The sequence below is a fragment of the Castor canadensis genome, chromosome 13 (genome assembly GCF_047511655.1).
Source record: "Castor canadensis chromosome 13, mCasCan1.hap1v2, whole genome shotgun sequence".
NCBI lineage: Eukaryota > Metazoa > Chordata > Mammalia > Rodentia > Castoridae > Castor > Castor canadensis.
Window position 1 is genome coordinate 107,066,257 of NC_133398.1, and position 14,654 is coordinate 107,080,910.

General features: G+C 37.5%; 1 protein-coding gene across 1 annotated transcript in view; it reads right to left on the reverse strand.

Annotated features, from left to right (window-relative positions):
- LOC109675963 (contactin-associated protein-like 3) overlaps positions 1-14,654 on the reverse strand; it is a 203,046-nt gene that overhangs the window by 60,133 nt on the left and 128,259 nt on the right. The window contains exons 9-10 of the mRNA XM_074052428.1: positions 10,888-11,031; positions 696-867 (exon numbers count right to left, since the gene is read on the reverse strand). Of these exons, the coding sequence (XP_073908529.1) occupies positions 696-867; positions 10,888-11,031 (316 nt within the window). The remainder of the gene's footprint in view (positions 1-695; positions 868-10,887; positions 11,032-14,654) is intronic.

The window sequence follows — 14,654 nt, forward strand, 5'->3', positions numbered from 1 at the left end:
TATTTCAAAAATACCCAACCCCCAAAATGGGCTGCTGGAGTGGCTCAAGTGGTGGAGAGCCTGCCTAGCAAGCGTGAAGCCCTGAGTTCAAACCCTAGAGCCGCCAAAAAAGAATGGTAATCTTCCAATTCCTCTGCTCCCCAAATATCACCCAACTGCTGGGCGTGGCTTCAAAAGCTGGCTTGATAATTTCACCATTTTAAGGTAAAATCATAGGGTATATATTTTCTAATCAAATACTATTATTTGAAGAAAAACATGGCTTATACTAAAGATACAGTTTTCTAACCCTCACTGTAAATATAGCTATTTCATTCCCTGCAGAAAGATACTAAAAAAAAAAAAAAAGAGAGAGAGAGAGACAGAGAAAGGAATCCTTTATTTTTAATTTTCATTACTTTCTGTTCTTTAAACTTTGAAAACAGGAATGCTAAAATGATGCAGGATGTGAATTCAGCTATGCTATATTGCAAGAACTTTTGTAAATGTTACGGTGTACCATCAGTACAATATGATAATTTTAAAAATAGAATAAAACACTTAGGGGATAAAATAAGCCAAGAAGGTTAACTATCTCTATGATGAAAGATTGAAAACTCTAGTGGAAGAAATTGAAGAAGACACAAATAAATGGAAATATATCCTATGTCAAAATAAATAAATTAAATTTTAAAATGACCCCAAATGGCCCTTACCTGTCTGTGATGCCACAGGAGTCTATCTGGAGGTCTCCAAAACTCCCCAGCATCCCCTGCTGTACGGAGATGGGGTCCACCACTTTGTCCCCAATGGAGATAAGCCTCAGGCAGCCCTGAAACCCTCCTAGGGGACTTTCACATCCAGAGCCAGAGCTGTTGTCAGGACAGCCTGAAAACAGAGACACACAGATAAAAGGGGAACAGCAGCAGCAGTAAAACTGTCTACAGTCTTGTTATACAAACACAGCTGCTTCCTTTTCCCCTTGTTTGCAGATTCCTGAGGATCACTCACTAGAAAGAGACGGGGACACAGGTTAGAACCAATCTCATGTCAGCTGAGACCTGGGATCCAGGAGTTCAAAAACGGGTGAAAACTAAGACAAGAAAATTCCTGTAACGTGAATTATTGCACATGCAAGTGAAATTTGATTTCTTTTAAAAAAATCTCATCTAGAAAATAATAGTGTGTTTTAGCATTATGTAGTATAAATGAAAGAAATTAAAATGGTAAGAAAATTAAAATAAACCAGAGCTCATATTTTATTTAGGAGATGCTATATTTATAAAGAATTAATACTTTAAAAATGTAGTTGGCTAGTCCCAATTATCTAAAACATGCTAAATATCTATTCTGTAGGTGTTTTTGTATGTTCTGGTGCAGCCAGTGACGCATGCCTGTAATCCTAGCTACTTAGGAGGCTGGAATCAGGAGATCATGGTTCAAGGTCAGCTCAGGCAAATAGTTCAAAAGATCCCATCTCCAAACCATAGCAAAAAGGGACTAGAGGCATGGCTCAAGTGGTGGTATGCCTGCTTTGCTAAAGCATGAAGCCCTGAGTTCAAACCCCAGTCCCGCCAAAGAAATTAAAAAATTTAAATACTGACTAGATGGAATACCTTAGATTTGCTTTTCTACTAATAATTTTGTATTAGACACTTTAGTCCTGTGGATAACCAAAGAGTAGCGTCTAATGTTAGTAACCCAACACAAAAAGCAACAGGAGCCGTGATGCTGCTATGGTACACGATGATAAATGAAAAGTTAGCAGTATAAAATGTTCCAGAAATAAAATAGATATTTGATATTTTCAGTATTAGAATTTAAATATTAAAAGTCTTGTCACAGCTAGCTTCACTTAAGTTACAAATGGCAATGCTCAGGACATAGTTTCCTTTAAAATGGGCTTTTTACAACAGTCATACTTTTGTAAGAAGTACGGGCAAGGCCATGACTTTGACCTAAATGAAGTGATGTTGCTCTTGAATTAGTCCAAGAAGACAGAGAGGTAGTAATGTGAACTCCCCCGTGTCCACTAAGCTACAATATAGGACGTAGCAATGGAATTCAGAGTCACGTGTTGCCAAATTGCACACTGTAGTTAAGAAATAGAAAACAATTGTGGTAAAATGGCTGTCTGTTTAAAAACAATTGCGGAGATAAAGGAAATGCAAATTAAAACCACACTAAGATTCCACCTCACCCCTTAGAATAGCCGTCATCAGCAACACCACCAACAACAGGTGTTGGCAAGGATGCGGGGGGAAAAAGGAACCCTCTTACACTGCTGGTGGGAATGCAAACTAGTACAACCACTCTGGAAAAAAATTTGGAGTCTACTTAAAAAGCTAGACATCAATCTACCATTTGATGCAGCAATACCACTCTTGGGGATATACCCAAAAGACTGTGACACAGGTTACTCCAGAGGCACCTGCACACCCATGTTTATTGCAGCACTATTCACAATAGCCAAGTTATGGAAACAGCCAAGATGCCCCACTACTGACGAATGGTTCAAGAAAATGTGGTATCTATACACAATGGAATTTTATGCAGCCATGAAGAAGAACGAAATGTTATCATTCACTGGTAAATGGATGGAATTGGAGAACATCATTCTGAGTGAGGTTAGCCTGGCCCAAAAGACCAAAACTCGTATGTTCTTCCTCATATGTGGACATTAGATCAAGGGCAAACACAACAAGGGGATTGGACTTTGATCACATGATAAAGCGAGAGCACACAAGGGAGGGGTGAGGATAGGTAAGACACCCAAAAAACTAGGCAACATTTGTTGCCCTCAATGCAGAGAAACTAATGCAGATACTTTAAAGCGACAGAGGCCAATAGGAGAAGGGGACCAGGAACTAAAGAAAAGGTTAGTTCAAGAAGAATTAATTTAGAAGGTAACACACACGCACAGGAAATTAATGTGAGTCAACTCCCTGTATAGCTATCCTTATCTCAACTAGCAAAAACCTTTGGTCCTTCCTATTATTGCTTATACTCTCTCTTCACCAAAATTAGAGATAAGGGAAAAATAGTTTCTGCTGGGTATCGAGGGGGTCGGGGAGAGAGGGAGGGGGCAGAAGGAAGGGGGCAGAAATGACCCAAACATTGTATGCACATATGAATAAAAGAAAAAAACAATTGCAGAGGACAATGACAAGGGAGTTATCTAACTCAGGGCTCTGCAAATGTCTTCTGTTAGAAGGCCAGATCGTAAATGCTTAAGGCTTTGTGGATCACAATACAGTTTCTGTCCAACAGTCTTCTTGGTTTTTATACTCTCTAAAAACATGCAGTGGGCCAGAATTTACCTACTTCTAATCAAAATGAATGCATAGCTTTAATGTCAACAATTTAATTGTGTTTTATGAAATCTTACCTTTTGAAAAACCTTATTATTGGCTTTTTCCCCCCAGAAAAATAAATAAATAAAGCTTGGGCCAGGCATGCCTGAAATCCCAACTATCTGGCAGGCAGAGATAGGAGGATCAAGGTTTAAGGCCAGCACAAGCAAAAAGTTAATAAGATCCAGTCTCAAAAACAATCCAGATATCATAGCTGTAGTCCCAGCTACTAGGAAGATGGAGGTAGGAGGCTGTGGTCCAAGGCCAGCTCCAGGCAAAAGCAGCAAAGCAAACAATGGCTGGGAGGCAGGGATGGCTCAGGTGGTAGAATTCTTGCATAGCAAGCTCAAGTCTGTGAGTTTAAACCCAGTACTACCCAAATAAAGAAAGAAAGCTTGTTTACATTGACTTCGCAAGCATTATTTCTCAAGCTTGTAGAATATAATTTCTTACTTTAGTGTTTCAATCATTTAACTATTAGGGATTAAAAATGGATCATAGATCTTGTGTTTCTCATTAATCTCTCTTTGACCTTATACTCTTAATCACTAGTACAGTTTTCAAGGAATAGACAATGAAGATTCCTCTTCATTAAGCATCCTCCGAATGCTTGCAACACACCACATTCATGAGGAATTTGGGTTGTATGGTCTTTAAAGTACTCAGGTGGCTGATGACTATTTGCTGAGCCAAAGCCTGTTGCCGTGGGAAGAAATGACCCGTTTCTGGTTCACGTGCATCAGTTCCACTTAATCCCAGTTAGCTGCTAAAATTGAGTTAGATTTGGTGTTTTCCCAAGTTTACTCTATCAATGGGTAAATAGGAGCATGCTAAGGAAAATGCAAAATTCACTCAAAAAATTAGTCATATCCAAGAATATTTAAAAAGTAAATTTCTGTGTTGCTTTGCTTTTTTTCTTGAGACAGCATCTCACTATGTAGCCCAGGCTGACCTCAAACTCAAGATTCTCCTCCCTCAACTTCTCAAGTGCTGGGATTACAGGCATGTGCCCCTCATCTCTGGTTTACAAAAGTAAATGTTATAGGAATAATTTTATACAAAATAAAAGGAAAAAGAAAATTGACTAATAATATTAAAATCAGGCAGAACTAATAAATAAAATATAGTATATTCATGTACTAGAATGCATATTTCTTTTGAAAAATGTCAGTACTATTTTTCTAACTGTATATATTTATGATCTAAAAGTGAATAAAATTATTATTAAATGACTAAAAATAACAAGCATTTACTCATTAGTATGTATATATTTATGGAAATGTACTCTTGAAACTGGTCATTACTGTTTTATAGGAAGAATGTTAAACTATTAAGTGGTGATTACTGTATGCATGATCTAACAATTAATTTTCTATAGTTAATTTAATTTAGTGTCATTTTTTAAATTGGGTGGCATTTTCCTTCTTTCCCCTCTTAGGACTTTCCAAATCTTTACATTTGAATGATAGATCTTGGACATATTGACTTACTTGTTGACAAAATAATTTGTCCTAAAATCTATCAGATGTACCCAATCTGTCAGATGTAATAAAACAACTCTGGTCAGACACGCATCCTGAGAACTTTGAAGACTGACATTGACCTTCATTTTCATCTACTTTGTGAAAGGGTTGTTCTGGGGATTATCAGTGTTTAGACCGTGGGATACAGGCTCTATGTGCTTACAGTCAATTTTAGGGATAAATTTTACTTGCATATTGTGTTATTTTCATCACAATTTCAAAACAATTCTAGAAAGAGTGGTAAAACCCAAAATTATCTTAAAGCCATCAGGGGAAAGCCAACTGCTGATTAGCAAATATATCTTACCGCCAGCAGAGTTGAAGGATGTGACTAGTGATTTTATTTTCCGGGTGACCATCCCAGGGAGCATCTAGCACACTGCCCCTCCCTCAACCCCTGTCCAAGGTTGCAGTGCTTCCTAATCGTACTCAGCCAACATACTGGCAAATAATCCATTTCTCATTGTCCAGGAAAGACTGGTGTGTATCCTGATTTAGCAAACTATATCACTGCATTATCCCTTCTCAATAAAGGGAATCAATAACTGATTCAGTTAAACAATTAGTTAATTTTAGGCAAAACAGAGCCCTCTTTTTTGAGGCTGCAAGAAATCCATAAGCTGTGCTAGAGGAGTCAATGCAGCAACACTGCATGGTGCAATAAAACCAGCACACAAGACAGAAGAAAGGTAACAGCGATCATTTAGCATCATGACAATCCTCAAGAGTGACAGCATAAAGGGAAGCTCCATCAAGGGTATCTGTCCAAAATACCAGACATGACCATTTAATTAAGCCCATCTGGTAGATAATGCATTTCAGCTCACAATTCACATTCTTCTCTCATCATCCTCATTAAAATCAAAGGGATCCAGCATGGTGACAATAGTTAAAATACTGGATTACTTACTTGAAACTTTGATGAGTCCAGATTTTAAATGTCCTCACCCCTCCAATGGTGACCATGTGTGCGAGAGATGTATTGTGCCAATTAAACAGTACACAATGTATATCTATATTAAATAATGTTGGATGCCTTAAATATGTGCAATATATAATTTTTGTTAATTAAATGTTTTTTTAAACAAAAATTTAAAAATACAGGGGTTGGCAGCAGCAGGATGGTAGGGCCTGGATTAGACTCAGACCCTGGATGGGAGGTCTGTCAACTCCACACAGTAGGGCTGTAGGTGGAGAAGGAACCTCTGGCCTTGTAGGTGTGTCACCCTAAACCTCGATCTCCGTATTTCACTTTTTTTTATAAGGACACCAGGGTCACCATAATGACCTCAGGTTTTTTTAAATTAAAATTTATTTTATTTTTGATTGGATTGATACTTAATATTGGTACATATTTGTGAAGTAAACTGCACTGTGTTGATCCATGTAAACTTTGAGTAATGACCAAGTGAATTCCTCACCTTCAACTTGAGCGTTTCTTTCTAGAAACACCAGAACTTATTAACCCCATCTAACTGTAGCTTTGTTCTCATGGAACAACTGCTCTCCCCCATCCTGTTCCTCCTCCTCTCCCCAGTCTCTGGCAATCATTATTTTAGTCTCAGCTTTTATGAGATCAACTTTTCTTAGATTCCACAAGTCAGTTAGCTCATTTGTATTTGTCTTTCAGTGCTGGGTTTATTTTGTTTAACATAATGTCCTCCAGGTCCATTGTGCTTTTTCATGGCTGAATAGCATTCCACTGTGTACTACATTTTCCATCCATTCGTCTGTTGATGGACATTTAGTTGATTCCAAATCCTGGATACTGAAATAGTGCTACAGTGAACATGGGAACACATCTACCTCCTCAACAGGCTGAGTTTACCTCATCTGGGATTGCTGGATCATACAAGTTTTAAGAAGAACTGTCACTGTTTTCCAAGCTGGCCGTACTAATTTACACTTCGACCAACAGTGGATAACTTTCTCCACTTGTTCCCCTGTGAAGACCCTATTTCCAAAAATATTCTGAGGTATGCCTGAATTTGGGGGAAGCTATAATTCAATCCGTATCATTTCTGAAGCCAGTGCAGTTGTACCTGTGCATGTGGATATTGGGTTGTGGTTGCAGTGTATCTGTTTCAAACGGATTGTGAACGCTTCTCTTGCACTTGGATGGAAGGAGACTTTGGCATCCATACGGTGTGGACGGAAGCAACCTGGCCGTTTCTGTCACTCGTCTGCCGTATGCCTCATGACTGTGGATGTTACTTTAGCTCTGAGGCCACGCATAACCCAAACAAAACAAAACAAAAAGCAGAAGTCAAAACTTTGACTTTCTGCTGCGGTAACCTCCTTCCTCTGCATATATTCTCAGGGTATGTTCCAGAAGACCTTTTCCCAGTCACACTGCCCAGTGTTTTGAACCAAAGGAGAACGTACACAGACGAAGATGCAGGTGGCAGCTGCGGATGTATACGTATTAGCTTTTCATTGTCACTGTCACAAATACCTACAAACTCAGAAGCTTACAACAACACCCATTCTTTCTCTCTCAGGTGTGCAGCTGGACTGGACTGATCATTTTGCCTAGAGGCTTTACACAACAGAATCAAGGTGTCACCAGTCTGGGACTGGAAACTCTAAAAAGAGGTCACTTCCAAATGTAGCCAGGTTTTCGGCAGAATTCAGTTGCTTCTAGTGCAAGGAATGAGGTCAGGTTCCTCACTGGCTGTCATCAGGGCCCACTCTCAGCTTGTTTAGGCTGTCTGTGTTTCTAGAAACGTGGGATCCACGGGGCACAGAGACTGTCTCTTGGCCTAATGACCCTGACTTCCCCTGGGCCACGCTATCCTTGCGTATCTTCTGTCTCCAACACTCCTAAATACGCATGTGATTTCATTGAGCCCACTGGATAATTCAGGATAATCTCCTGCAGTTAAAGTCTGTAACCTAAATTCCATCTGCAAAGCCCTTTATGTAACATATTCTCACAGCTCAGGAAGGAGGGCATGTTTGGGGTCATTCTGCCCATCACAAAGCATTACATACACTCTTCCATGAGATGTTTGCATTTGTGTTTTTGTTTTCAGAGGCACATCAAGTATTTTCTGAAGGAAGCTGGGTGCCAGTGGCTACTCAGGAGGCAGAGATCAGGAGGATCATGGTTCGAAGCCAGCCCAGACAAATAGTTCATGAGATCCAATCTCAAAAATACTCAACACGAAACAGGGCTGGTAGAGTGACTCAAGTGGTAGAGCACCTGTGTACCAAGTATAAGGCTCTGTGTTCAAACTCCAGTACCACACACACAAAAAAGTATTCTCTGAAGGAAATAGAAACGTTCATGAATATACACTCTGGAAGGTTCCATGCTTCCTATGGTTTATTTCAGTAGTTTACCATTCCATCTTGCTAGCAGTTGTGAAAACAAAGTCACACATCCAACTCCATCCTCCATTCCTGTCACACAGATTTTAGCCCTCGAGCTAATAAAGAACATCTCTGTTCAGTTTGCTGCTGTTCTGCACTTGGTTTGGAGGTTTTTCCTTAGAGGTAATGATTTTTCAATATCACCTATGCTGAGACCAGACATCAGGGCTCTCTATTACTCACACCTGGATATCCTTAATATCCTCAGCACATGAAACGCCTCAGGCCACTAACAAACTTGGATAGATCATTATTCTGAAAGCTAACTTTTCTCTGTTAAGACTTGCATGCATAGCAGCATTTCTTTTTCTTTTCTTCTTTATTTTTGAGGACTTGCATTATCATATATTCAAGACATTGACTTGTTGAGATCCTAAAAGTCTTCAGCTCTGCAGGTTGACTTATGTCTGCCTAGAGGAGTAAAGTATCTAGCTAAAGTTACAAATGTACAATTGCTAGCAGGTAAATTGAGGCACAATAAAATTTAATGAGTTTATTTCAGATAAATGTGATTCATGAATGGTGTAGCTTTAAGTGGGAAGTGATTTAAGAGTTCTGCCAAGAGAATGGAAAAAGAAGACTTTTACATGGCAGACCCAGAAGGAAGTTCTCTCTCTCTCGCTCTTTCTCTGTCTCTCTCTCTCTCTCTCTCTCACACACACACATACACACACATACACACAAACTGGTTACAATTATACTATTGCCTTATTTGGCCTGCCTTGCTGGAAAGTTTCCAGTTCAATAAGTTAGTTGTTGGCTTCTGATTGATTTGCCTTAAATTAGATTTTTTTTTTCAAATATAGGCATTTACAAGAACTGGCCCAAGTCAAGTTTCACTTATGTTTGTAAATGAAGCAAGGTTAAGGTCACTAACCTTTGTTTGCTGAGGGATTCCTCAGGCCATTATAATTTTCCTTAATAACATAAATAGATCCTGTAGCACAGAACAGCTCAGTGAAGTGAACAGCTCAGTGAAGTCTTTGAATAAATGTTGTGTATTTGGAATGTGGATAGTCCATGGGAAACCCCACAAATACTGATGATGCAGAATATAGAGAAGTGATGGAAACAGCCGTTTTCTACTAGATTTGTTTTATTTTTGAGTTTTAATTTTTAAAAGAAAGGAGGACTCTATTGAGTTCTCCAGTAACAATTAACGCACAATTGAACTACCTAGGAGATACAGAGTGGAATGAAAGTGGGTGGCAAGATCGGCACTTACCATGGAGTTTCCCACTTAACTGAAAGCTTTCTTTACTGGGAAGTGGAGACAGGGAGACATGGATAATAACATACAGGTATGCATGCTGTGATGTCACTTTCCTCACAGCATGGTTTCTCTTAACTTTGGTATAAGACTAATCTTTGGACCGGTATTATGATTCCATATAATAGAAACAGGTGGATTTTTTTGATTGAAAAGAAAATTTGGGTTTTTTTTAAAATTAAAAGAAGAAACCAAAACAATTAACAATAAAACCCTGCCATGGGTCCAAGAATGAGTCTGTTGTCTTAGTCATTTCAGGCTGCTGTAACAGAATCCTATGACCCGAGTGGCTTAAACAATGAAAATTTATTTCTCCCAGTTCAGGAGGTGGGGAAGTCCAAGATCAAACCACTGGAAGGCTTGGTGTCTGGCAAGGCCCTGCTTTCTGGTGTGTTCTGACACAGTGGTCTCTTTTTTGAGGTTTCTTTGTAAGGCACTAACCCCATTCATGAGGGCTGCACCCTAATGACCTAATTACCCTCCAAACACTGACATTACCACCTTGGGGGGTGGGTTTTTGACATAGGAATTTTAAGGGACACAAATATTTAGTCCTGTGTACCAATGTAGCATCAGTTTCACCACAGATTCATTTAATACGCACATCTCCTATTAATTAATTTTTGTTTATTATTTCCAATATTTGGAAAGTTCTTTACAGTGAATTCGAAACTTCCAATTACTGTCTTCTGACTTAAAAATATCAATTTATCTGTCTATAAATTGAGCTGTGGAATAACGATTCAATAATATGAACTGACTTAAAAACATCAGTTTGTGTATAAACTGAGCTGTGTAATAATGATTCAATAGTATGGACTGAAATCTAAAACTTAATTCCAAAAGACTTTATGTAAGCCAATGACTTTGGGTAATAAGATTTGTTTTATTTTTACAAGCTAACTGTTAGAAATATGTAATTATTTATCTGTTGCAGAGAAGTGATTATGACATTTGATATTTGAAAACTTCCACCTGTTTACATGTAGTTTTTACTCTCATAGCTAACGTGTTTTTTATGTTTTATGAAGTAAAACATAAAATATTGTTTACGAAGCAAGCAAACTTTCTGAAGTACTTTTTTTTTTTTGGTCTTGGAAAGAAGAATTAAACTTTTTATGTTCTTAAAAAACTCAAAGATAGGATGAGTGGTGTGGCTCAAATGGTAGATCATCTGCTTTGCAAGTGTGAAGACCTGAGTTCAAACCCCAGTCTCACCTCCTCCCACCAAAAAAAAAACCCCTCAAAGATAATAATGACATAGAAAGAGATAAATCATTTCTTAGTATTAACTTGACTGAAATACAATGAGAGATCCAGGGTGGAAGGCAGGAAAGATAGCAATGCTTTCTCTGTCTGCCAATGTGCTTGAGCTGCCGTCACTCACCTCCAAAGTAGTAAGTGTTGCCTAAATCCATAAGCACTGACACCAGGGGCAGGACAGCTCTGCTGTCATCCACAACCACACTCAGATGGCTCCATTTAGCAGATAAGGACACAGAATGCCACTGCCCGTCATTTAGTACAGCACCTGGAGGAAATAAATTCAGTTACAGACAACTATAAGTTATGAACTTTGTAAACACTGGAAGACAATTTTTCAGACCACTGAATAAGTCAGAGGAAAACAGTATTTATGTGTTGATACCTCAGTGAGGAAAAAATTAGCCAGCTTTCTTTAATGAAAAGATTTCATTTGTTATGAGAGCCAGGCCACTATAATAAATTCTGATCATGAACTTAAAGAAGCACCTTAAATTTCATTATCAAATTGACATGTCCAAAGCCTTTACCAAGGGGATTTAAGCCATAGTTCAGTTCAGTCTTCAAATGCATAATTTATTTGCTTCAGTGAATCTAACAAGAAATGTTTTTCAAAGAATTAGGATAGTGAGTTGATAACATTGAGCAAGGAATAAGTGTGGAAGGCTTTGAACAGGGGAAAAGACCACTGAGTGTCCATGTGGGGCACCCATCAGGTAAACTCTGCTATCAGACAAGCTATTTTACAATGCTGTCAATTGCAGAAAACTGACAGGACGACAAAGTGATTTTTGCCATACAAATGCAAGTTGTTGTCCCTGTAAGATGCAACTGCTTGTTGAACTGTTTTGCAACTGTTGGAAAATTCATTTTGGCATTTGTTATCTGCCCACACGTGTGATACTTCAAATTCTCCTTTGAACTAATTATAATAGCTCACTGGCTTCTTCATTAATTACTTAGTTAAGTAATATGTTTAATATGTGTTTATGTGTTCTATGAATGAAGACATTGTGATTTATAGGTATGACTGTAATTTTTTAACATTTGATTAAAATGCTTAGAAAATATCTAGAAGTATATGTATAAGTGCATTATTTTTCTATATTTATATTACTCCTCACATTATTCTATTATTCTTAGTACTAGCTTTGGAGTAATCTTTGGAAATATGATAATAGTGAATATCTCTGATGACAAATTTAAGAATTAAAGTTTTTAAAAGGCCTTCTGCACCTGAATTACCCTCTTTTTCTCAAGGTTGGGAAGTTTTCTGCTATCATTTTATTGAATATATATGCCTTTAGTTTGTATCTTTTCTCCCTCTTCTATACCCATGATTTGTAGGTTTGGCCTATTGATGGTGTTCCAGAGAGCTTGCATGTTCCATTCACATTGCTTTAATATTTTTCCTTAGTCTTTGATTGATTTAATTTCTCTGATACTCTATTTTCAAGTTATACCAACCTATTAGCCATTAAGCTTTTTATTTCCATTAAGCTTTTTATTTGTGTTACTGAGTTTTTCATTTCTGAGATTTCATTTGATTTTTTTCAGGATTTCTCTATCTTTATTGAATTTCTCTTTCATATCTTGTATCATCTTATTTCATTCATTTGTTAACTGTACTATCGAAGGCAGTCTACAAATTCAATATAATTCCCATCAAAATCCTAATGTCATTCTTCACAGAAATAGAAAAATCAATCCTAGGATTCATATGGAAGAACAAAAGAACCTGAATAGCCAAAGCAATCTTGAACTAAAAGAGGAAGGCAGGAGGCATCTGAATACTGGACTTAAAATTATACTTCAGAGCCAGAGTAACACGAACAGCATGGCACTAGCACAGAAACAGGAAGACCAATGGAACAGAATAGAAGGCCCAAAACTAAACCACACATCTGATTAATCATCTGATTTTTGACAAAGGAACCAAAAACATATATTGCAGAAAATAAAGCCTATTCAACAAATGGTGCATGTTGGAAAAACTGGTTATTTGTATGCAAAAGACTGAAACTAGACCCCTATCTCTCACACTGGGCAAAAGTCAATTCAAAATGGATCAAAGATTTTCATGTAAGACTTGGAACTCTGAAACTACTGTAGGGATAACTTGTGAATTCATAGACATAGGCAATAATTTCCTGTTAAACAGGACCCCAATTGCCCAAGAAATAAGAACAAGAATTGACAAATGGGATTTCATCAAATTAAAAAGCTTCTGCACATTGAACAAAACAATCAGCAGAATAAAGAGATAACCAACAAAATGGGGGGGGGTCGAATTTTTGCCAGCTACTCATTGGATAAAGGTTTAATATCCAGAACATATAGACAGCTCAAAAGAAATTAAACATTAAAAGAACAAATAATCCAATTAATAAATGGACAAATGAATTAACAGACAGTTCTCAGAAAAAGGTGGACAAATGGCCAATGAACTCATGAAGAAATGTTCAACATCCCTGTCCATAAGGGAAACACAAATCAAAACTACACTGAGATTCCATCTCATCCCAATGAGAATGGCAATCATCAAAAAAACAAACAACAAATGTTAGTGAGGATGGAGAGGGAAAAAGGAACCCTCATACACTATTGGTGAGAACATAAAGTAGTACAATTCTGTGAGAATCAATATGGAGGTTCATCAAAAAACTAAAAGTAGACCTACCTATCACCCTGCAATACCACTCTTGGGCATATATCCAAAGGAGTGGAGATTCATGTATAAGAGAGACACTTGGACACCCATGTTTATTGTAGCTGTCTTCACAACAGCCAACTGTGGTATCAGCATAAGTACCTGTCCATCAATTGATGAATGGATAAAGAAAATGTGGTATACACAACAGTGTGTTGTTCAGCCATAAAGATTAGTGAAATTATGCCATTTGAAGGAAAGTGGATGGAACTAGAGATCATTACATTGAGCAAAATAAACCAAGCTCCAAAGGCCAAACATCACATTTTTGCTCATATATGGAATCTAGGTCTAAAGAGATTTAAAAAAATAATAAAAATGGGACTTAAGTGTAAAAGGGGCACTGTGGGAGTGATCAATGGGAGGGGGAGGGGAAAAGGAGAGGTTATAAGGGATAACGAAGATAAATGTATGGAGATAGCACAATGGCACCCACCAAATATTGTTTTTAAAAGGGGAAAGAAAGCAGGGAGTGTCAGAGAATATAACAGAGGAGGTATACTTGCTCATAATACACTGCACCAATCCATGGAATTTTCACATGAAATCCCCTTGGACTATTAATGAATCCTGAATTTTAAAAACATATTTAAAATCACTAGAGGTAGTCTGTCTGATCTTCCACCTGGAAGATGGATGCTGATAGATGAGTTAAAAATGAAATTAGCCTGTTACATTAACATTATACTGATGTTTAAAATTAGGCCAAGATCAAAACCAATTCATATATAACAAGATCAAAGCAGATATATAACAATAAACTCTAGTTTATAGGACTTTTTCTATAAATTTAATACTTTAGGTGGTGCTCTTAGGAAGCCTGCTGATTATTAAAATGATTCTGTGATCAATTTATTTTCCTTCCATGCATGCATTTTTGTAAAGTTAATATATTATTAGCATTTCAAATGTAGTTCTCAACATTAAAAAATTGACATTAATCGTTCAGTATCTCCTTTCAACATTTGATGATATGTGGATCAGAAACAGAAATAAGACTGATATGCAAGGAAAAATTAGTTTTTAAAGTCAACCAGAATTACTGGATAGCTTCAGTGTAAAAGTAAGCATTGTCTGACTGCCATCTGTGGGATTGGTTAATTCTATGGGTCTCTGTGCTTTTTACCTTCCCTGAGTTTTCTACCACTCTGTTAATTGTGGGGAGGTCAAAGCAAGCAAAA